This window comes from Lepisosteus platostomus, chromosome 3 (genome assembly GCF_059453375.1).
Source record: "Lepisosteus platostomus isolate fLepPlt1 chromosome 3, fLepPlt1.hap1, whole genome shotgun sequence".
NCBI lineage: Eukaryota > Metazoa > Chordata > Actinopteri > Semionotiformes > Lepisosteidae > Lepisosteus > Lepisosteus platostomus.
In genome coordinates, this window is record NC_142613.1 from 30,771,791 (window position 1) to 30,796,723 (window position 24,933).

Here is a 24,933-nt window from a genome sequence, read left to right on the forward strand (position 1 = left end):
ATATTGTCTAAGAACCAACTGATGGAAGAATTATAGTGTCTGAATAGCTTTGTACAAGGGAAGACAGACCCTCACTGGAATGTCTGCTGCAGTACACATCGAGAAAAGTGAATCAAAGAAAGAATTAACAAAATACATGATTCAGCCAACAGAACAAATTAATAATATACATATTGAAGCAATTTACATACCATTAAAGAAGCCTCTTAAGAACCTCTTGTGTAAGGTCTCACATTTACCAGCAACATAAAACGCCTAAGCTTCTAAGCTGAAGACTGCAAGCTGCTGCCTTCTACAGATATACAGACAAGACAGGCCTTTTGATTATGAAGGACTACATGTTTCTGATATGTTACAGAAAGATTAGCTGCATTATGAACATGTAAGAAAGATCATGGAGTCGTAATAATATAATTCAAAGTAAATGAATAATGTTGCAGCTTTCCTCATTCATCAAACATGACTTGACAATTTGAATATGAAAACACTGCCAACAACTTATGAAATCATATTTAATTGAAGTTTATTTTTTACTCTCTGTACACACCATTGTAGAAAATTTGCAAAATACTGTACACTTTTGAAACTTAGGCCTATGCTCTTATCTACTTTAATGTTAAATGGTAGTATTAGGAATAATTAATCCAAGTGTAAAGCAAAGTTCAATCATCAGAGTCAATATGATAAGGCACTATGTTAATAATTTCATAACAACATGCAAATCCTGTGCATTGTCTCTCAGAGGACTTACTGTGGAATGCTAGAAACATGCTAATGAAGAGCTGCAAAGACTAATTAGCTAAAAAATACACTTAAAAAAATAAACATTAAAATAATATATCTAATGTCCTCAAGAAAAGAGTGGCAAAATACAATACCAAAAAACCTACAACTTTCCATAACAGTGATGTACACTGCAAGCTGTCAGATTTTAAGAGAACAATTCTGATGCTAAATTGGCCATTTTCCTCTTTTCATCAGTATTTCTTTCACATTTAGAATCTGAGTACAGACAAATGGGTGTAGTCAATTGATCTTAATGATGCCCAATGGCAGTGAACTGGAGAAAAGCCAGGTGGTGAGACAAAACCCTCCATTTCAATAATTGAATCCTTGTTTTACATGACAGATTTCACCAATGTGGGCTTGATGTAAAGTTTAATAGGCAAGCCAAGAGCATCTGCATGTGCTGCAGGATAAGACTGATAAGCTGAGTATATTAAGGCAGTAAAGGGCAAGTCATGAAAGTGTCTGCAGTTAATAAATTGTAATCAGTTGAATACCACATTTATGAAAATGCTGTCTAAGCAATGTTCATTACAACTTTTAAATTATATCATCTCATGAAATAAAAACAGTTTTCAAAGGGATCTGCCAGCAGCCATATCACCCTGCAACTCACAACTGGCAGCCCAATGAAGCTAAGCTACTGTAAGTACCTGGATGGGAGACCTCCTGGGAAACACTAAGGTTGCTGCTGGAAGAGGTGTTAGTGGGGGAGCTCACCCTGCGGTCTATGTAGGTCCTAATGCCCCATTATAGTGACAAGGACACTATACCGTAAAAAGGCGCTGTTCTTCGGATGAGATGTAAAACTGAGGTCCTGACTCTCTGTGGTCATTAAAATCCCCGGGAGGTTTAACCCCTGCTCCTGGCAAAATTTCCCATGGGGCCTTATCATCATGGCCTCCTAATAATCCCCATCTATGAACTGACTTCATTACTCTGTTCTCCTCCCCACTAATAGCTGATGTGCACTATGGCTGCTGTCACATCATCCAGGTGGATGCTGCACATTGGTGGTGGTGGAGGAGATCCCCATTACCTGTAGAGCACTTTGAGTGGAGTGTCCAGAAATGCACTATATAAGTGTAAACAATTATCAATCTATCTATAAATTATTATTGAATGACACTATAGATCTAGAAAATCTACAGGGGGAGAATATGATCAAGTAAATTTATTTTCAATTTAGAAGCATAAATATCTACAAGAGAATGTTTTCATTCGGTTATATGCATACAAAAGGATGCAAATGAAAGAAAGCCACTTGGCCCATATTGTTCTTTTATTGGTTTAGTAGCTACATTTAAACTATCTGACTGAGAAGTCTAAGTTAAGTCTTTCCTTCTCTGCGTCCTACATGAATTTCCTTTTAATTTATAACAGTGACTCCTTGGTCTTTCTTTCACTAATATGAAGTAGTCCCCTGAGATGAACCTATCTATATTCCTTAGGACCTCATATACCTGAATTAAATTTAAATTAAATTCCTCTCAATCTCCTTTCTTATAAAGATTATTTGACTCCTTAACCCGTCTATGTATGATAATCCTTTTAGTGGGAAACATGCTGCTTTATATGAAATTATGTGTTGTTGTTACCAAAACTGAAGACAATTCTAATTGAGGAAGGTTTTACTATTGAAATATACTGTAAAGCTTTAACATAAATTCCCTGGATTTAAATTCGTATTTCTGTTCTTTATCCAAACATTCTGCTAACATTTTTTGTTTATCCACATTATTTTGATGATGACATAGTGTAGAAAAATCTGCAAATAGTGCCCTCTAAAATTATTGGGACAAAAAACTAAAATTAGTGTTTCCCTGTTGTATACACAAGACATTGAAATTCACATAAAACAAATTGTTCTGAGTCAGAGTTCAGAAGGCCACTTTTTATTTTTAGGATATATTTTACAAACACAACTTTTCAACCATAAGTATTGGGACGCTTAAAGCAAATTAAAGAAGTGATAAAGCCAATATTTTGTTCCTTGCAATTACTGCATCAACCCTCAATCCCATTGACATCACCAAACTCTTGCTGCTTGTTAGTTGGGCTTTTATGCCTTCAGTTTCCTTTTGAACAAATGAAATGCTTGCTCAATTGAATTCAGATGTGATGATTGACTTGGCCAGTTTAAAATGTTCTACTTTTTCTGTCTGATGAACTCGGGGTCATTGTCCAGCTGCCACCCAATAAGTCTGGTGTCATTTTTTTCTTACATTTGCAGACAATATCTGTTTGTACTGTATATCTCTGAATTCATCCTACTGCTGCTATCTTCAGTTAAGTCATCAATAAAAACCATTGAACCTGTTCTGGATGCAGCCATACATGCCCAGACCATGATAGTCCCTCCACCATGCTGTGGTATGCTTATTGTCATTGGCTGTTCCTGTTTTTCTCCATACTTTAGCCTTTCTATCACTGTGACAGATGTTTACTTTGGTCTCATCTGTCCCTAAAACCCTGGTCCTGAACTCCTGTGACTCATCTCTGTATTTTTTTTGCAAGTTCTAATCAAGCCATTCTGTTCTTGCTGCTGATGAGGGGCTTACACCTCGCAGTACAGCCTCTGAATTTTTCTTGGTGAAGCGTTCTGCAGATTGTGGATACTCAAGATTTGCACCCCCAATCTGGAGATTATTTTTGATTTCACTATTGGGGTTTGTCTTTACACTTAAAATATTTTTCATTTGTCTTATTTTGTACATCTTACCAATATCAAAATGGCTTTCTTTTCTGTCATAGCGAGTTCTCTGGTCTTCATGTTGGTTTTTGCCGACTAATTCAAGTGAAAGACTTCAGAAGAGTTTCAAAAGACCTCAACCGTGCCTAGATCTTCAAAACCCTTTTGTGTGTGTGAAATGTATGCAACATGTAATACGTGGACAATTAGAAACACCTGTAAACCTGTTTGTCCCAATACTTATGTTCATGTAAAATGTGGGGGGTTGAACAAAAAAAGTGTTATTGTATAATGGTAAAACATTTTGCATAAAAATATCCATAGGTAAAAGGTAATATTCTCTGCTGTTGTCTCATATTCATATTGTGATTTGAAAACGAAACTTCCTGAGCATATAGCTGTAATGAGTCAACTTGAACTCTTGTCCCAATACTTTTGGAGGGCACTGTACACACTGAGATATCTTTCATGCCAAGCTTCCTGGAGCTCTGAATCACCAATGTGATATATGGTGTATGTTCCTAATCCCAGTGTGGATCACTTCACACATACAGAAGTTAAATTTCATTTGTTATGCATCTGGCCAATTCATGATTGTGAATGTCTTTCTGTAATTTCTTTGTTTCTGCATTTACTAATCACACTATACAGTATTTGTCTCATCTGCAGCTTGAAATAGTTTCATAACTATACCATGATCTAAATTGTTGATAAAGAGCTGGAAGAGCAACAGGCCAAGAACAACTCCCTGCCTGTATCTGCCCAATTAGATGTAGAAAATCAACCATTACAAGGGACCTTATTAAAAGATTTATAATTTATGTCATGCCAGCAAGTGAAATTCCATTGGTGCACGCAACCGTAATACATCCGTCTCCAGGCAACCACCCACTTAACCTGTTGATCCATCAGTTGCCATAGTAACGAGGTCAAGATGGAGATTGAAACCACCGCAATATAATAAATCTGTTAATTATCTGGTCCACCATCGGATATATAAACCTCATGAAGACGGGACCCCTCACTCTGTCATAGTGCATCACTTGAGTTTTCACAAGTGCAGCTGTCTCTCCAAGCTTGTTTCTGCCTAGGTTTTGACTTCTTGCTCCGTTCTTCGAATCTAATTGTCCCATAGTTCCTGATTGCTTCTCTGTGCTTGACCTTACTTGGCCGACTACAGTTTTTGGACTGTTTTTTCGGGTACCAAACTTGGCATGCTTCTGAGATGACACTTGGAATCTCCCTAAATTTTGTTTACCCATATTCACGGGCACTACTGCTCGTCTTTCTCCCAGACTACGTTTACTTCCGATTTGTCTGTGTGAACACCATTTCATCAACTCCTTGTCTGCAATCAGATTCAGCCACCCACCTTTTAATCCAGACCATTGCTCTTCTGCAGATGAGTGCAACAATGCTATACTATCCTTGTTGCTTGTTCAAAGAATACTTGCAAATACCACATGCTTGCTACATACTTGTAAATACTGTAAATACCACATTCTGTGGAACTTTGTTTTAAATAATTATCTTGTAAAGGTATTTCTTTAAAATACCCATTTATAAATATAAATGAACATTTAACAAGGAGATATTTTTTCTACTGGTAGACTCAATAGTCACTTAACGTTGTTTCTAAAAAACGTTCATGTGAAAGACAATATTGTGCCCAATGTGGAGGACAGCATATAGTGTTAGATCACACCTGGGGACCTTTCACCTCCATAAACCTGGATGCTCAAATCATGTTCATTTTCTTTTCAAGGGAGCCAGTATAAAGTCAGTGATTAATAGCTTTATGAACTATGCCACCTTCAGTGTCCAGCACTAAAACTGATAATGGTGGCTATATGTTTTAAGCTTTTTAGATTATGTAATTAAAAAGAACTTTGAAATTATATTACACTGTTTAAAAAAGCTCAAGTTTCCAAATATACTGTAAACTTTGCATTAAATTCAAACATATTATGTATCTTAGGTCTTTAAAAATGGAACTGATATTAGGTTAGCATTTCCTTTTTTAAGAATTTTTATTAAATAACTGGGAAAATAATGATATATTGGTCTTTTCAAAAAGTTTCCAGTTTGTGGCTTTCTAATTGGCTCAAGGGGTTGAAGCGCAGGTCATGTGACTGGCTGACTTCACCCAGCATTCCTCAAGTGGTGGTGCACTCTGAGAGCAGGTATTTGGACGTGGCTTTCTCAGTACACCTGTGACCCCTGAAAGCTGTAGGGTCCTGCAGACTTGCAGGAACATCAGTGAGAAACCTCTTCTGGCATTTTGGAGACTGCAATACAGTATGTCAAATGTGTCATGTTTTAATTGCTATACATTCAGACTGGCACTCTTCTGTTGACACTGCTTAGATGTTTTTTCTGTTGCACTTATTCAAAGAAACATCTTCTAACAGTACCTCATGAAATCATACAAAATTACAACACTAACAACATGCAATTCATGATGAAATGAATATGAAACCAGTAAGTTACTAAATAGACTATTAGATGTCATGAATTGACCTTGCACAACATAGTAACAAAGTCTGAAAACAAGACTGGATCTTAACACTCATTACTTGTGTTAATAAAACATTCTAAGCTTTTGTGCTTTTAAAATTTTAATACATTTTCAATTGTATACACTGCAGTGGCTGAGCGAAACAATAGTGTTTAATGCAGACATCAGCTCCCATATGAAACAGGAAACAATAATTATGGCATCCACATGTTTTATAGTGTGATTCTATTAAAGTAATAAAACTATAGATTCACAGAAGTAAACAAAACACTTTTTTACTCTGGGTAATTTCAGAAATAAAATCATATTGAATATTTAATTTATTAAAAAATGCACCATCCCATCTGTACACTTTTACCATGCATAACAATTATTGTTAAATCCAACATAAAAAAAACTGACCCTCATGTCACTCCAGTGGTAAAGAATGAATTGAATGTAATGATATTTTGGTCACTATTAGATAATAAGACAAATACCAAAGTATACCTCTTGTCATACACAGAATCAAGTATATATAATTTACCAGTAACTCTTTGTGATACGCAGAAAATAAAGTTACTGATTTGTTATAAAAAATATTTAAAATATAATACGTGCAGCTGTATTAGATGTAGTGTCACCAATCTATCCTATATACCTCAAAATGACAACAAGTTGCTTAATATTAAAGTTCACCATATCATCGTCCAAGGGTACAGCTGAGAGTCTATATTAGTGTTAAAAGTATTGATAGCACAGCACACACCACATTGTATATGCTGTTAGAAAAAGGTCTGAAGAGGCCAGAGAATATTTTATACATAGGTCTTAAGTGAGTAACAAAGACCACTGACCCTGCTGCGAGGAACTAGGAGGTGTTTTTCACTCTTTGTTGTCTATTACAAAGCTTGCAAAAGCTGTGTGTTTTATGGATCAACAATCAACAAAATACAGAGCGTGGGAAGGGAGCTGTGTCTGAGGTAGAAAGGCAGTCATGGCTTTCATCTGATTTAAAACATTTATAAAACTATATACTACACATAAAATTATATTGGGCCTCAAAAACATATTCCAGTTTAGCATTTTTTCTATTTTAGGCCAGACACATTATTTAAATCTCTGTCTTCAGCTGGAACGAGAACTGTATAGGCACAGCTGGGATTTAAAGAGCCTGTTTCTGTATGCATATGTACAATACAGTGCATATTAAGCTTGATGAACAGACTGCTTATCACACCTATGCATTAAAAGGGTGGTCACATCAAACACTAGAAAAAAAAACCTTACTTCACACAATGCTTTTGTGCATATCCCTGTCACAAGCAAAGTTTCAAAGGAGCTTAACATTGTATACAGCAGATATACATGAAACAGTCTCTTTAAATGTTTTACCCCAGAACATGTTTTTGAAATACTGTTTCTTTCACGGCTTATCTCAAAAGATAGCAATGTCTGAAGCGAAGAAAGCAATTTTACAGTATTAAAGCGAAGAGCTGAGGAATGTAGAAATGTAACAGTTTAACCTTAATATTATTTCTAAACCATACTCAGGATAGGAAAAAGGCAGATATAAAGACCCCTCCCCCCAACTAATTAATATTTATACAAATCACTGACAAATGTTTAACCAACTCTGAATATAATCTACAGTTCAGAAATGTACAATTGCATAGTATGAGAAGACAATATATGGAAACTCTGGTCCTGGTCTGTGTCTTTGGGTCTTCAGTAGTTCTTTCATCTGGCCAAACAGATGAAATCCCAAACAATCGCAAATAAAATGGCCACTACTGAAGTGGTCAGTCCTCTGGGGAGTGCTCACTGTATTCTTCTCCTTAAAAGATTCCTCACATCACCTTAACAAAGAGAGAAAATATACAAGGTAGATTTATGCCATTCATTTTTTGTCATTAAGTTTTCACCGCAGAAAACAGACTACCCAGACTACCCAGGACAGATTAAAAACATTTCATACAATATCATTATAACAAGAGGAGATTTAAAAAACAAAATAAAATCCCTCAGCAAAAAATTAATTCTTCTTTGCTGTCTCAACAGAACCAAATAGTACAGTCACTGCAGGCAAGACACAGCTAGACTATGGCAGCGGCGGTCTGCTTTGGATAAGGGTCTACTAATAGCCATAGTCACCAGGATACATACTGCTTTAATAGGTTACCAAGCTCTGATCTGAAAAAGGTCAAGAGACTAAAAATGACAGGCTCTTCTTAAACACAGCTGCAAAAGCCAATGGTTTATAATGAGAAAAGATAAGCCAGCAATGTTAGTCTATTTAAAATAGACAAATGTAGGACAGATTTTGCAGTTGTAATATTGTTGCATTCAGAGGAAACAAAAATGTTGACTAGAATTATAAATCTCTTAATATCTGATCAATGTTGATTAGGTTGGTTGTTTCAGTATCCAAGTGTGAAAACCAAAATTTAGCGATTAATAATGGCATAAGAACAAGCATTTCATAAATAATGTCTTATCTTGAACAAAAATAATTAACATCCTGCTGCACAAAAAAGCAAGAAAAAAGAAAGTGATTATTACTTTGAAATAAATGCACCCAAAGAACACATTTCAGGAGTTAAGAATTAAGTCAGTTAATTAATTCATTAATTCATTCATTAATGTCAATACTGAGTAAGTTAATGTGTAATGTAACTCCGATATGGTCAATGGTTACCCAATGAACAAAATTTGGACTGCAGCGCTCAACATAACACTACCAAACACAGATTTCTCTAATTAACAGAAATTTTACACCATTATTAAGGAACAAAAATGAACAAAAAACTCATCTTCATAGCTACTGAATTAGTATGGTATTAGAAAAAAACTTATAACAGTTATTGCCAAGAAAGAAAACTATTGAACTTTTATTTAATAAGGTATTTTTCTTAAACTTGAATTTAAGTGAAGTACCATCATAACATAAATTCTATTTCTAAAATCTTGGAATTATCCTTGACTAAAATCAAATAAGCTACGAAATCTCATTAAAAATTCTTACCTGTGGTCTTGGGGCAATACTTGCTGTAGCACATTATGAAAAGGAAAGGTAAGAGAAAAGCCATTAATTTCACATGCAGTATACATTATAGGAAATAAAGCCTTAATACAACAAATTGTCATACAAAATTCCCGTGATTTTTTTTAGTTTGATTTTTTTCATGATTCTGAAGGCAGCAAATCAGTTTCAGAGCACTAGGAGCCCATAGCAGATTGAAGATTTGAAACAAGAATATTGTGTTACATGTTTTAATCCCATAAGTAATCAGTATACCGAACCAAATCTGTGTCCTGTATCAAATAACAATCAAGAGAAATAAAACACACATTGAATATTAAACATTAAAATTTCTAATAGCACACAGGCATGTCAAGATTCATTTATAATATATAATAACATTATTATGTAGTTACTATTGCCCCCATTTAACTAAAATAAATAAAATTCACCAATGCACAGAATTTACAGACAGATATTTAATTAATGCTGCATCAGTCATCTGCCATCACAGCTTATACAGTATACTCCATCCATACATATATTCCATTATATAAGTACATTATATTCCATACATACTGTAAATTCCATTACATTATTCCATACCATCTGGAAACCGGTACTGGACAATTCGGGCCGAATTACCAGACTCATAGTCAGTTTTTACCCTTGCACTTTCAAACTATTAAACTCCCAGCCTCTCTCACCTACGATCTGAACTCTTACAGTGCCTTCTCTCTTCATAACTCAAACACACATTGAAATCAACCTCTACCTCACATGTCAAGATGTTTACTCTCCATGATTTACTATCTTTTATTCCATTCTGTTGATGTATGATTTTGCACAACTGTTGTTGTTTTGCACATTACCTGTTACCTGCTGTTGTTTTGCACATTATCGGTTGTTGTTTTGCACATTGCCTGTTTTCTTTGACTTATTTTCTTGCACAATTGTATTGTTGTTTGCAGTACTTACTGTTTGAGAGCTAGCTACTGTACATAGCATTTTGTTATACCATATACCTGTGTGAGTATAATGACAAACTTGAACTTGATATTCAAATACGTCTTCAGACAGAATATAGATCTATTTTGGTCCTACAATATTTGTTGAAGGAGCATGCAGAGTTTCAATGCCAAGTCACCCTAGAGTTCATTACACATTTTGGTAATTGTAGAACCAATTATGATTAAAGATTAAATGCAATTCACACACATTCTGCTGCAAAGAACATGCTAAAGTTGCTTTAGTGAAGCATGATCTTCTGGTACTTCTTGTGGTCCTGATATACCAAAAATTAATAATTAAAACACTTTTTAATGTTCTGCATTCTAGTACAATATCCATTCAATGGAAATCTACTGTGAAGGCATACTATTTCCTGTCCTGTGTTTGACAGCTTTATTGAACAACAACAACAGCCAATTGTATTCTAACGCTTTCACTAAAGCATTAGGCGGCAGGAACACATGGTGCAGCTCAAAGTCATGTAAAGGCAGCAGTGATAAATCACTACAAACTGCTCATTAATTACTGCTGCTTTGGAGCCTCAACTGGAATAGTCAAGCTCCTCAACATGCAAACTAATAAATCCTTCACTGACTCTACAGGCCCTAATAAATGCCAATGTAAGTTGAATAGTAGCAGACTATTTATCAAAACCTTTATTTCTTGTGGCATTACAAGAAGAAGAAGTAGGTTCAATCTGAAATCAACATTTTCACAGAAACATCAGCAATCTCTTTCAGAAATAATGTAAACTCTTTCCAAGATCACTGTACAAACTTTCCAACCTTTAGAAACAAGTTCCATGTTTTGCTGACAAAAATGGGCAAAGACAAGCAGTGTGATGCCCACAACTTATAAGCTACCACCTAACATACTAATGCAGCGCATAAGCTGATAGAGCAAAAAGCTGGAGAACGCCACATATGGGAAAGTTCTTGTGCTTTAGTTTCTGTGCCTCAGTTAATGTTTTCAGGTGTCAGAACAAAGACGACTGACCAACACCTAATAAATCTGAGGGGCGAATAGTAACATAACATTTTTAAATGTACTAAAGAGGCAAAATAGCAGCTAAGAAGTCAAAAGTTTATCTTTAAAAATTTCGACGTAGTTTTTCTAAAATTGTTCTACTTTAATTGGAAAGCACTGGAAGGGATGTGAAGAGAAGTCAACTTTGCTGCACTTACGACTGCATGCAGGAAAAGTGTTATTGATCTGTTCCATGACATCTGCCAAGTCTGTACTGGTGTTGCTTGGTGGGACTAACAAGTCATCTGAAAAAAACAAAAAACAAAAAGAAAATTTAACACAAATTTAAACTGGAATGGAGTCATCAACCAAAAACTGGGCAGCTGACAAAACACCTGAAAAAATAAGCAGGGACCATTCGTATGTCAATATATGCCCATTTGATGAAAAACATCTGCATGCTCTACTTAACAAAGAAAACAGGGAGTATGAATTGATCAGTGTCAAACTTCTTATACACTTTTAAACACATTTCTGCATTGCCTGAATGTTACTGGTAGAGTGAGCAAGGCTGTATGACATTCAAGAAAAAAAACAAATAGACAAATCATTAACTACATCTCAGAATCAGAACACTCCGTTTTCAAGGTCTGGTGTAGAGGAAACGTTTTGTTAAGTCTGGGGGAGTGAGCACAAGATTCTTTGACAGGGTCTTGTCCCTCCTTCCCATGGCAAATTTTGACATGTCCAAAGATGGCAAGATTCATAGGCAAGACGGCATCCCCACGTTTCTCATGCAGGAGATAGAAATCATCAGGACATCACTGCTCTGCCAACATGTCAGGATCCTTGACTGATCCCAAAGCATCCCAGGAAAACCCGCTTTCTGGGACCCCCTGCCACAGAATCGAAGTCTAGTGTAGCGGCAAGGCTTATTAAAGTACAGGAATTAAGTTTGCTGCTCCCTTGGCAGTCCCTCTCTCCTTCATCTCAGTGGTGCTGGATACAGAGAGGACATTCCATTTGGTTCACATTTAAGGTGTTTTTCTAGCTAATAGAGCTTCCTGATAAGGAACAATTCCCAAAGCTGAGATTCTCCAGAAACCCTAATAAATGGTCATCTCTGGTGCCTTTCTGTCTGGGAGATTCCAAGGGAGAGTCTCATCCCAAGTTGTTTACAACCCTAATGTCAGAGAGCATGGTTACTCATCCTCCACCTAGATCAGCCAATCAGGAACTAGTAGGGCAGGGTAACCCCACGTAGGTCTCAGATGCCCATGAAACTTTCAAACAATGAACGACCATAGTTCCTCCTGGTAAAACAGGCAGCACAGAGCTCCTCAGGGCTCCTCCTGGACATTCTCAGACTCAGCTCAGAAAATCTGGTAACAGCCAGTGTGTCCGAGTGTCAGGACTTTACTTTGTTCTAAGAGTCAAGAATGGAGGTTGCCAGCGCGTAACCAAAGGATCCACCTGAGGTTAGCCCAGCAAGAAGCCTCGTGAACTGCCGGTACCCACCGCGAACGCTCGCCTGATCAACAAGTGAACTACGGTCAGAACTGTGGACAGCAGAATCTCAGGATTCAGGACTAGCGCTACATCAGGAACAAACCGGTCTTCTTCCTGTCTAAAGAGTGTGACCTGCTTGGACCCGCAATCACTTTTCTCTTGTGAAGTATTCTCTTGTATTGCCAGAACAGGTCAACAGAGGATGCTATTGCCACTGCCCTCTATACTGCCCTCTCACACCTGGATAAAAAAGGAACATATGTGAGAATGCTGTTTGTTAGCTACAGCTCAGCATTCAATACCATAGTGCCCTCAAACTTGTCATCAAGCTCCAGGACCTGGGACTGAACACTTCCATTTGTAATTGGATCCTGGACTTCTTGATGAAACGTCCGCAGGTGGTGAGGGTGGGCACCAACATATCCTCTACCCTGATTCTAAACGCTGGAGCCCCCCAAGGCTGTGTGCTTAGCCCTGTCCTCTACTCCTTATTTACTCATGATTGTGTCACCAGGCATAACTCAAACTCCATCATTAAGTTTGCAGACAATACAACAGTCATCTGCCTGATCACAGATGGTGAAGAGTCTCCGTACAGGGAGGAGACCGCATGGTGCCAGGAGAACAACCTCTCTCTGAACATCAGTAAGACTAAGGAGATGATTGTGGATTATAGGAAACACTAGGGAGGAGATCACATACCTATTTATATCAATGGGACTGCAGTGGAGAGGGTCAGCAGTTTTAAGTTCCTGGGAGTTAACATCACAGGGAACTTAACCTGAACCCAGCACACCAACACCGTGGTCAAAACAGCAGGCTAAAGAAGTTCGGCATGCTGTCACATTTCCAGGCCAACTTCTATAGGTGCATTATTGAGAGCATCCTGACTGGTTGCATCACTGCCTGGTATGGAAACTGCTCCTCCCAGGATTGCAAAGTACTGCAGAGGGTGATGAAGTCAGCGCAGCTCATTACCAGCTGTGAGCTACCAAACACCCAGGATATTTACTCAGCTAGATGTCTGAAGAAGGCCAAGTCCATTCTCAAGGACCCCAGTTGTCCCAGTCACAAACTGTTTTCACTCCTACCGTCCAGTAAATTGTACCGAAGCATGCAGTCAAAGTCCAACAGATCATGGCTAAATGAAGAATGCTAAATGGCCAGCCTGCAACTCTCTCCTACCATCTGGTAAACGGTACCGAAGCATTCAGTCAAAGACCAACAGATTAGAGAGAAGCTTCTACCTCCAGGCAATAAGACTGCTAAATAGCCAAGCTGCAGTTCCTTCAGCAAATCACCCGTAATGGCTACAGTACACGGGCATACAGTTTGCATTGTATTCGGCATACTGCACTACTTGGACATAATGTATTGCATACACCCTGGACATATACAGATGCAGCCATTCAAAACAAGCGGGGTATGCTGCGGTATAACACGGTGGGCGTGTCGCAGTATACCGAATCATACCCTATGCAAATTAGATTATGTAAATAGTATCCGGAATCACCTTGTAAAACCGCCAGGTGGAGCTAATAAAGGTTAACCTCTCCTGTACAGCGTTTGAGCTGTCACCAGAAAACGTCGGTTTCGAATCCCGATCACTGCCGAGGGACAATCTTTATTCAATTAAGAATTTAAGTTGTATACCCTTTAGACTTTTAAATTTAAACAGTGTATTACAGCATGTTAATCATTAAACATTAAAAGCAAGATTATTCTGTTGGACAAAAGTACACAACCTACCACCTTTATCATAAATATTTTAATTATGCAGGAATATTTTATGCATCAAAGTCTTTACCGAAGATATTACTAATAGTATTAATAATGAATGACCTTGGACAAGCTGTAAGCTCAAAGTATTACCCTGGTCCACATTCTTTGTAACCGTCTTTGTAAACGAAAAGAGTTTATTTTTACATTGACAAAAAGTAACACCACAGCATTTAGTTGATCTGATCACGCATTCGTTTCCAATCATACAAAGTAATTCTTGAGAATCTCCGATTCACCATGCCTTTCACATGCTCATAAACGATATTAATTTAGGAACATAAACATATTACTGTATGTAAACTGTACTGTATATTGCTGGTCTTGGTAGTTTAGAGAAAAAATACACACCAGTATTCCATTTCTCCCTAAACATTTTAAGCATCAAAGTCTTACATGTTGTTATTTGGGAAACGTTTTTACGTGCTCCTTCTGACCATATTAGGATTATATACTTTGTGAAAAGTGATAGTCTTTTAATCTTTTCTGTGAATTCGCTTGTTATCTAACAAATGCATACTTTTAGAATTTGATTAACAGGGAATATAATATGGAATTGCGTATCTAAACAAATTAATAACGATTATAATTATATTCATGTACTGTCTGGCGGAATAAACGGAAGAGGTTAGTTAATGCGACACGGAATTATTAAGAATTATCACCTCTTTTTACACTTGAGAACAAATGAGAACATTCCAGTCAGTGGGCGGTGCATTGTTATCTCAATCACCTGCTATTCGTTTTACACCACTGGACGACAGGAGAATGTGACTGTACTGTATCCGTACAGAATGTGTGTTTCAATCAATACAGTAATTGATTAAAATCGCAATCATGTGTTTAATTAAATGCCTTTTTTGATTCACAATCTGAAAATGAAAACCGTGGTAAAGTCACCTTGAATTAAAAAAAATGATTTTGGCATGTCTGTAGCATTTTCACGAAACCTCCTAGAGTTGTGAGAACACTTGCTTTGTGTATAAAGTACATTGTGAATGTTTTCACAGCCTTCACTTTGTCGTTTTTATGCCATTTTTTTTACCACGCACGAATATTCCTCTGTCCGTATCTTCGCAAGGGAATCAGTGCGAATTTTTATACTAATTAAATGACCGCGGGCACTTTCCACCCCCTCTACATTCTCAGAGTAGAACAGACTAACCTTCTAATGAAAGACGGTCCAGCCCCCCCACAGACAGGAAAAGTGCCCACTGGCACTTAAACTTAATATGGTCAGTAACAGTTAACAGCACCGTGGTCAGAAGGAGCACATACAAACGTTTCAGAAATAACCACATGTAAGACCCCTTTTTATAAAACGACATGGTTGAAAACTGTTCCAGAGCCACTGTTGTTTCATCAGTGAAAAGTACATCATGAAATGCCTCTCCCTGTTCAATCCACTGGAAAAAAGAAAAGGAGCATAAAGCGTCTGATGGTCATAAACGATATTCATTTAGGAACAGCATCAGAGATATGTTTTTAACTGCACTGCATCGGAGAGAATACCATAGTGTGTTTTTTTTTTACTCCGTGGCGGAAACTGGCTTCCATAAGAATCAGTATGGCTCAGAGATTAAATAAAACTTCACTCGCACCAAACAAATGTATATTTCTAAATATCACAACATGATCTAATTTAAGTCATTTTAATAACAATGAATTGTCACCTATGCGTTACAATATAAACATTTATATTGATTTAAATCGTGTTTATATCGCCTGTATTTAAAACCCATAAATAAAGCTGATACTGTTTAGACTTTTAATTATTTAAAACTGTATTACAGCAGCACAATGCACAATGCAACGTAAATCGCTATCTTTGTCTTCTGTGTAATAATGTTCACCTCTCTCTCCAGCAAATTAAGAATAGTAATAATAATGAACTTTATTGTATATGATGCCTTTAAAGCTGGCTCCTCAAAGCGCTTTACAGGTTAAAAACAATAACAACAATACTGTTAGGCTGGGCAAACAATTTTTTTTTAAAGAAATACAAAATGAGATATAATGATGTGTTCCGGCTTAGACATTATTTTCAAAGTAGAAGGGAGCGAGATTTCCAGTGAAAGACACCTCTCCCCCTCAAAAACCCAGTAAGTACAGTACTTACTAGTTAAGAAAGCTAGGCTCCTCAATGAAATCGCTTTAACATGCTAATGCGTTGGTGTAACAGTCCGGGCGTGGCAAGCTTCTAATGTCAACCCGACTACGGCGAAAGGAACCCTTCTTTCATTGGAAGACAATGAACATATTCTAGCCCTAAATGAATTAATAGGAAACATGGTTTACATAAAATACATTTTTCCAAGAAAGTTTAGCCTTTGTCACTAATGAAACCACTAAATAAAGACATAAATATAGAAATCTTAAGATTTTTAAAATACATGACTTTGCAAAAATTTATTTAAAAATAAAAACGATTACAAACGCCAGCGGAGAGAGAGAACAGGGGAGGGATGTTGGTTTTGCATAAGGGGCTATGGAAATGAGGTCTATTTGGGAATGTGGAGTTACATGTTCTGGCTGTTTGTGAATTATCGTTGTTGAGCATGGAGTGTTGAGGTATTGATTTTGTGTAATGCTTTATGTTGAAAATTGAGGTGGATTTTGTTTATGATAAAGAGGATAAACTGGGATGGGAGGAGGGTTTGGTTTTGCATAAGGGGTGGGATTATGATAATTGGAGGAATTTGAGAGAGTTTAATGGTTTGATATATTTGATTTTGTATTGTGGTTGTTATCTATGTTTTTGGTTGGTATTATGTTTATATGGTTGTTTTTGTTGGTTGGTCGTTATTATGGTTATTAATAATACGATCTATAGTTGAAATCTGAGCCTAAATAAAAAGAAAAAGCATTTTCAGAGAGCAATTACGCTGTGTTTATGTAGAATAAGTGATTAGGTTTATGAGCAATCTAATTACTTATTCGTTTAAAACGCTATATAAAATAAAGTTATTATTAATTTGCTGGACAGAGTGGTGAACATTATTATGCATAAGACAAAGATAACGATTGACGTTAAAAGACATTTAATTAAACACGGGTTTGTGATTTAAATGGGAATGGGGGTGACGGGAACTCTTAATCTAAATAAAAATAAAATAAATAAAACAGGTTTCGATAGTAAATAACCACTTTTTATGCACAAACACGGGTGATTTTTCTTCCTCCTGATCAGTTTAGAAATCTGTGTACGCTGTAAGGTTTTTACTTCTTAATTAAACTTTTAAAATACACGTTTTGAATAGAAAGAAATCCTCTTCCTGGTACAGTATGTATAGCAAACCAGCACGTCTTTTTTCTCCAATCAGAGGGGTGTCAGATGGTGTCAGCCAATCACCATTCTGAAGCCCTACCATAATCTCTGGTATAGGGAGACCCAAGAATTCTGTCCGATAGATTATGTAGATAGATGACAGATACTTTTATTGATCCCGTGAGGGAGATTGTCTGTTATAGTGTACATAAAAACAAGAGTTTGCTGCGGCGTTATTGGAAACCCAAATTTAATAAAAAATCGCTGGCATTATATCCTAGAAGACACAGACCGGCGCCAGACCGGGAGAATGCCCGCAGCGTAAAAGAAAATGCCTGATGAACTAGGGATTGGACAGTTTCCAAGTGCTTGTACAATCGATGGAAATGTTCAAATAAATGTGCAAAAGAAATAAACAAAATAATCATTTATTTCTTTATCATATTGGCTAGCTAATGTCCTCTCTTTGCTAGTTAGTGGCTGTGTTTCTGCGTTGGGTAGCAACAGGTGACTGTTCTCAGGCGGAAGATGTAAACAGCTTAATTTTCGTGTTAAATAATTTTTTTTAAATTAAAATTCATTCTATACAGCAATCACATATTTGGGTACCGTTTCATAAAACTTTCATGCTTAAAATGTTTAGGGAGAAATGGAAGACTGGTGTGTATTTTTTCTTTAAACTACCAAGACCAGCCATACACAGTACAGTTTACGTACATACAGTAATGTTTATGTTCCTAAATTAATATCGTTTATGACCTTCAGATGCGTTATGCTCCTCTTCTTTTTATGCTCAGCTACTAAAATTTCCCTGTAGTGGTAAAATTCCATATATATATTCAATACTAAGCGGATTAAAATGTGCACAGTAAAGAGATTAAATGATTCAATCTTTTCACTTCCAACCAATGCACCACAAGTGATTACTGCGGTGCCCTGCGGTGGCTTGTGGGTAATTTACCGCACCGCTGGTTTGTACCGTGCATTTTGAATGGCTGCATCTGTAGCAGCTCTATTTATATTGAGTTTTGTCTGAGTTTATTTTATTCAATTTCTATAGCACTATTATCTATTATGTAACTAAATTTTGTAACTTTAATTTTGTGATTCCCCCCCCCCCCCAGTGAGCTCGTAAAAAAAGACATTTCATTGCCATCAACTACTGCTGCACACTGTATTGTTGTGCCTTTGATAAATAAACTTTGATTGATTGATTTGAAATGGCTGACCCTGCGCTCTGACCCCAAGCTTCTCTCCCTGTCTGTGTATCTCATGAAGAGCAAGATAGGGTATGCGAAAAGACACATTTCTAATACAAGAAGTTGTATATGGCCAATAAAGTGATTTTATCTTATTTCATAGTGGGTATGAGGTTCTTTTCATCATACACATGCCTTTTCTGACGTCAAATGTGCTTATGCTATGAATGGCCAAACAGTTCAATTTCGGTCTCAACTGACCTTAGCACCTAGTTACTATCAGTTCCAGTAGCGTTTGGCAAACTCCAGCTGCTTCAATTTGTTTCTTGTTTTCAGTAAAGGCTTTCTTCTGGCAACCCTTCCATATAGTCAGCTGTCATGAATGTACCTTCTAAGTGTTGATTTGCAGACTTGGTGACCCCTAGATGCAACCAGACACTGCAGTTCTCCAACTGTGACTCTTGGATTCTTTTTTGCCTCCCTCACAATCCTCCTCACTGTGCCTGTGGGCAAAACGCACTTGTGTCCATATCCTAGTAGGTTAACCACTCTTTTATTGGTTTTGAACTTTTGGATTATTGCCCTAATAGTGCTAAGTGGTATATTTATTTTTTGTGTACTTTGTATGTACTTTGTATGTCATTGCAGATTTTATTTTGTTTGTTTTTCATTAAAAGAAACGTAGGGGATCCAGTAATTCTGACACCTATGTTTTTGACTACAACAATGATATTACTCATTAAAAACATTTGTTTTGAAATAATTGTATTAGAATGAAAGCTTGTAGTTTTCCCATTTTTTCAGGCATAAAATATCAATCATCATCTGTGCTGTTCATTTTATGCAGCTTTTTTTGTTCAGGTTTATCAATGCTGCTTAAATTCTTAAGCTCATTGTCCATGCCTCACAATACATACCAGTGCAGTCATCTGAGATCACACTGAACAGATATTTATGATGCACGTATAGAAGGAAGCAAAGTTACTACTCCACAGTGAGTGCATTTATACAGTATATTTCTCAGTGCAAATTTAACATAATGTATGGATAAATGACAACTGCAGATAAGTTTGAAGCAAAGATTGTTTTCCATTTTTATGTAAAAAAAAAAATCAAATACATTTTTTTAATGAAATACACTGCACATGAGTAGGTATGAAACTCAAAAGTAAGGGCTCCTGGCTTAACATTATGGGTTTTTCCGATTTCAAAAGAAACTGATGTGATTTCAAAATCACAATCCACAATGGCAATGGTCAACACATATATCAGAAATTCTGACCTGCATGATCAAAGCTGGAGTTCATATCCTGATTCAGTGCGTGATGGACTAGAGTATGCTGAAGGGCTGCAGATGATGAAACTCCATTAATTCTGGAATCTGTTTCAGGCTGCAGAGAGTGAGAGAAGATATTGTTTAATAATTAAAGCTTGAAAATACATTACTCTATTATTTATATTAATAAATGTGGATTGCAGACATCAAGCAATATACAGTATGTAATGCAACTTTTAATACCCAAAAGAGCTTAGAGGGATGAGATGGAACCTAGAGATGTAATATGCTAGGTCACTTTTCATTGAAAATATCCTGTTGTTTTATTAAAGATATATCCCTTAAAACGTTATTAATAAAGCTCTAGAGATCCTTTTACTGTAGGAACGTGCAGAAAACCCCATCATTTTGGTGCAGCTCATTGTCATTCTGTTTAATTTCTGTGTGCACAATATGATGGTAGTTTTCTGTCCCCTTCCTTCTGAGACAATTGCCTTCCATGTTACAGACCTATTTCAGCTGAAGAAACGTCTTCAGGTTGCAAAGAGGTGTGGTAAAGAATTAAGTGAGGGTAACACTGTATTCAGCAAGCACACCGTAGAGCACAGTAACCTACAATTTCAATTTTAAGAGACATTCAAACCTCAGTTTTAAATTCTTTTAAATTGTTTGCCTAGTGCTATCTTTTCTTGTGTTATTTTTCAGCTGCAATTCTTGCAGTTTTCTAGAACAGGAAATATCAGTCTAAGCAGAAACAACACTGGCAAACCAAAAGCCATGAGCATCTTTGGTTACAAAACAAACTAAATCACATAATGGGGAAAAAAGTGACATGATGTAAAATACCATGTAATGGTTTTCTTATATTAGGATATTCTTTACTGTTTTGCAAATTATTATAGCATCACGATCTGACAAACTTATCATTATGTCAAGAATAGGTTTATTAATTAAATCTATGCAAAAGAGAAAAAAATGATCGAAAGGTTTCATTAGACACGCTTGAAGAAAAATTGGTACTGGTTTTTCAGTTTTCAGATGCAATATGATGATGGTAATGTTCATTTCAGACATTAATTGAATACAGTCCCGTGTGTAAACATATATCATTTTAGACATTTTCAAAGGACAATAAACTAACCCTACAATATGAGAAACTCAGAAACATTGTAGATTAATACCTTTAAACAGCAGTTTCTGAAAGGATGATGAAAAACATAGATAACTCAAAATATCAGATAACTGTAAAATATTTGTGGCATATTTATCTGTCACTAGAAAATAGGTTTCTTTACTCAAGAGGAAAAAAAGAACATCCAGGACACTAGATCATTTACAAAATATGAAAACCAACATGTGGGACCTCTTCAATTTGGAGACATATAATTTAAAAGCCCAATGTCTGTGGGTTTCGTAAAACTTTAATGGATATTGTCTGGGTACTCTAATAGGGACATTAAGCACTGGTGGATAAAAATGTGTAATTTTTGTCAAAAGCAACATTTTAATGGTAAGGGTAATGGTTAATGGTAATTGCACTGCCTTGGACAACATAAAATAAAATACTCCAGGAAAATCATGTATCTCAACTAAAATTAAGTAAAATGACAATATATATATATACATCCAAGGAACACACTCTAACCTAGAGAAAAGCACACAACAGAAAGTATCAATATCAAATTGAACTACAGCACGCAAAGGGGTTTGTGAGAGTCAACAGCTTTGTGCTTGACATTCACAACCAACCTTGAAGATAGAAATGTGTGCTGTTACAGTAGACGCATGTTTAAAAACTCATGTGAGGACACAAATATTTAATTAACCTTAAACAACTCCATTAAAATAATACTTGTGGATATAAACAGGAAAAGAAACCATTAGTGAGGATATGTGAATTATGCAATGCCACAAAGAACTAATAAAGGAATTTTGTTGATCTGTTTTGTGCATTCACTGTCCAGGTTTTCAAGATTTATCCTGCATTTTTTGCTGACATTACTTTCAAACTTTGAATATACCTTGGAGATCAGAATTTGCAACTATAGCTAAAAATAGCAGTAAGACTGCTAAAGACATGAAGCATTTCAGTGCAATACCGAAGAGTTAAGAAATCATGGTTTTAGGTAACAGTTCCAAGGTAATACTGACAATCCTGTTATAAAACCCAATTAAATACTGTTACAGTGGTGAAATGAAGAACGTTAATGCTGTTGTTTAGAGTATGAAAATCATTTGTCAATAGCAAAGAAAATCATTTATATATTACACCCACAATGAATTTGTATTTCTTAAAGCCATGCCTACACACATGATAAGGTGACTACATTTCAGGTGACAGAAAACTGGAACACAAGAAGTATCAATGATGTAAGCTCCATATAACCTGTGCTTACTAAAACAAACTAATTCAAAGGTGCACTCAACTAACATTAAAAATAATTGCAGATTTGGTACTTTATTGAAAGACAAAACTCCAAATCATTAATGGCTAATATTGTTACAAATGGGGGGTCATTTGATAAGCAACATTTACATATCCTAACTTGATTAACCTTACTCAGAGGATTTTGGAACAATAGTTATTGTTCACGGTATTTGCCTAGCTCTCCTGGGGATAGGAGGCAATAGATTAGAGTAAGACATAGATTATCAAAGAGTGTTCCTTATGGTTTACTCTGGGTAATTAACTTGATAGTAAATCATATTAAGGGATAAACATTAAACAGTGACAGCCAATTATAGGAGGTCATTAAGACAGCCTTCATAAGATGGGACCAAAGCAAATAAAAGACAAAAGACAGAATGTGGAAGAAGAGAAAAAGCAGGAAAGGGAGAGGAAGCACAGAACAAGAGGGAGAAAGTAGCAACATCATCATTATCTAACACTCCCCTCTTACTCAAAAGCTTGAGCCAGGCAAAAATTATATCTTTTGATCAGATTTACATACTAGATTATGGCTAGATAATCTGAATATTATTATAGTGAACTTGTTTTATTTTAGGAAATTCTAACTTCCTATTCCTGTGGAATCCTCAGGCTAAAACCATTCTCTACTATTTGTGTGATTCATTGTTAGAATAGGAAGATTCCCATTCTCTTTTTGGGCATTCATGTTGTAGGAAAAGAGATTTAGTTCTGAGTAATAACCCTTTTTACTGGGATGCAAGTTTTCTCTCTTTTACCTGTTAAGGGGTTACCATTTTGCATTTTAATTACAGGGACAGAATTCTGGGTTGTTAGGCCTGCTGGAAGTATACTCTGGTGTGCACATACAGTATGTGTCTTATCATTAATGCTATATAGTTCTCTTATTTTATTAAAATATTTGTCTTGTTTTTAACACTATCAGTTGTGCCAGAGAATCATAAGAACACACTTTGTTAATGTTTGGTTATTTTCTACCTGCATTTGTGCAGCAATATTATATCGATTAAGTCAAAACTATTAAAAGATAATGAGCCTAGTGCTCAAAATCATTCTCAGAAACAGTTACACTCACAGACCACGAAGCCTTAATAATATATTTTTAACTAACCCTTAATCAGCCTTTTTAATATCATAAACAATTTCAAAACTGAACCAGCAGTTTCCAAGGTTAAATAAAACTGCAGTTACTGCATCTGCATCATGTACAAATATTGACTACTTAAGGGATGTTTAAAAGTTCAAAGACCCTAAACTTAAACCTTGTTTGTTTAACAAATCCAACTAGCATTAAAACTTAATTTGGTACTTTATTGAGGAGATACTGTTAATACTGTTACTGTTATACTGTTAATTTGAGCAAAATGTCCTTGTCTTACAGAGCATGCACAGATTCCTATTAGGGTTCCGATTGGAGAAGATCCTTGGTTTTACTTAAAGAAGGAAACGATCTCAGGACTGATTGTTGTCAAGTGAAATGGGTGGGTTGGGAGGACACAATGCAGTCACCTGTTCTAGCAGCTGCCTCAGTCTGTGAAGCTGGGACTCCAGCTGCTTGTTGTGCTCCTCCAGTATCTGCATTCTGGCCTCCAGCCGGCCCTTGTGCTGCCTCAGGAGTTTGGCCTCAGCCAGGAGCTCGGCCTCTTCAGGGCCCCCTTGTTGGCCAAGGGCCACAGAGTCCGGCGGGGAGGAGAGTGGTGGGGAGAAACTTCTCTGACTGTGCTGTTCCTTCAACTGCTCGTACTCCAACTGCAGATTCCTGTGACACATAACACAAAATCCTGAAATGACATTTCAGCCTCATCACTCAGCTTAAACCTGAGAAATGAAAATGACCTCTGTATGACATAAGATGATGGTCATCTTCAATACCTTATCCTTTAATACTGTTTTCATATTTATATCTCTAACTTTGAATTAGTATCCTGCAAATGTTTCTGAAAGATAAGTTTTTTTACAAGAAATGACCACATTCAGAAAAGGTTATCAGATATATTTTTTATTACATATGTAACCAAAGAGACAGTGCATGAACACTTCAGCAGTAATGTAATGAAAATGTGTTGCTTATTTTGAAGGGACTTATCTATAAAACTTTCCTTTTAACCCATACATTAGCACAACAATTAACAAGTACCAGATACTAACTCTTCAACTGATTGATATTGTATACACGAAGATGAATCTATGAATACAGATAAGACATAGGTAATAAATTAATTAAAAAATACAAAAATATAGAGCAGTGGTTCTCAAACTTTTTGGACCAAGTACCACCCCTAATCCAACCAAAGCATCCAAGTACCACCTACAAGTCATCATCTCATAGGAACCCCAGAAAGTCTCAATGACCAACATGAGCACATGTGCACACACACTCACACATACATATAATACATATTATAATAATAAACTTTGTTTGATATATTAAAATGTGGCTTCTCAAAGTGTTTTACAGAAAAAAACAACAACAACAAATAAAAATAAAAAAGCACCATTT

At 36.3% G+C, this 24,933-nt stretch overlaps 1 protein-coding gene across 8 annotated transcripts in view; it reads right to left on the reverse strand.

The window, feature by feature from the left end:
* Positions 1-6,078: 6,078 nt before the first annotated feature.
* The window catches only part of utrn (utrophin), a 310,852-nt gene continuing 291,997 nt past the window's right edge, over positions 6,079-24,933 (reverse strand). For 7 of the 8 annotated variants that reach the window (XM_088625185.1, XM_088625187.1, XM_088625188.1 and 4 more), the window contains 5 exons: positions 23,943-24,192; positions 20,012-20,120; positions 11,193-11,279; positions 9,001-9,023; positions 6,079-7,834 (listed from right to left, as the gene is read on the reverse strand). In XM_088625185.1, coding sequence (XP_088481311.1) covers positions 7,826-7,834; positions 9,001-9,023; positions 11,193-11,279; positions 20,012-20,120; positions 23,943-24,192 — 478 coding nt within the window. In that variant the 3' untranslated portion in view covers positions 6,079-7,825. The remainder of the gene's footprint in view (positions 7,835-9,000; positions 9,024-11,192; positions 11,280-20,011; positions 20,121-23,942; positions 24,193-24,933) is intronic. The other variant, XM_088625190.1, reaches the window with a different exon arrangement.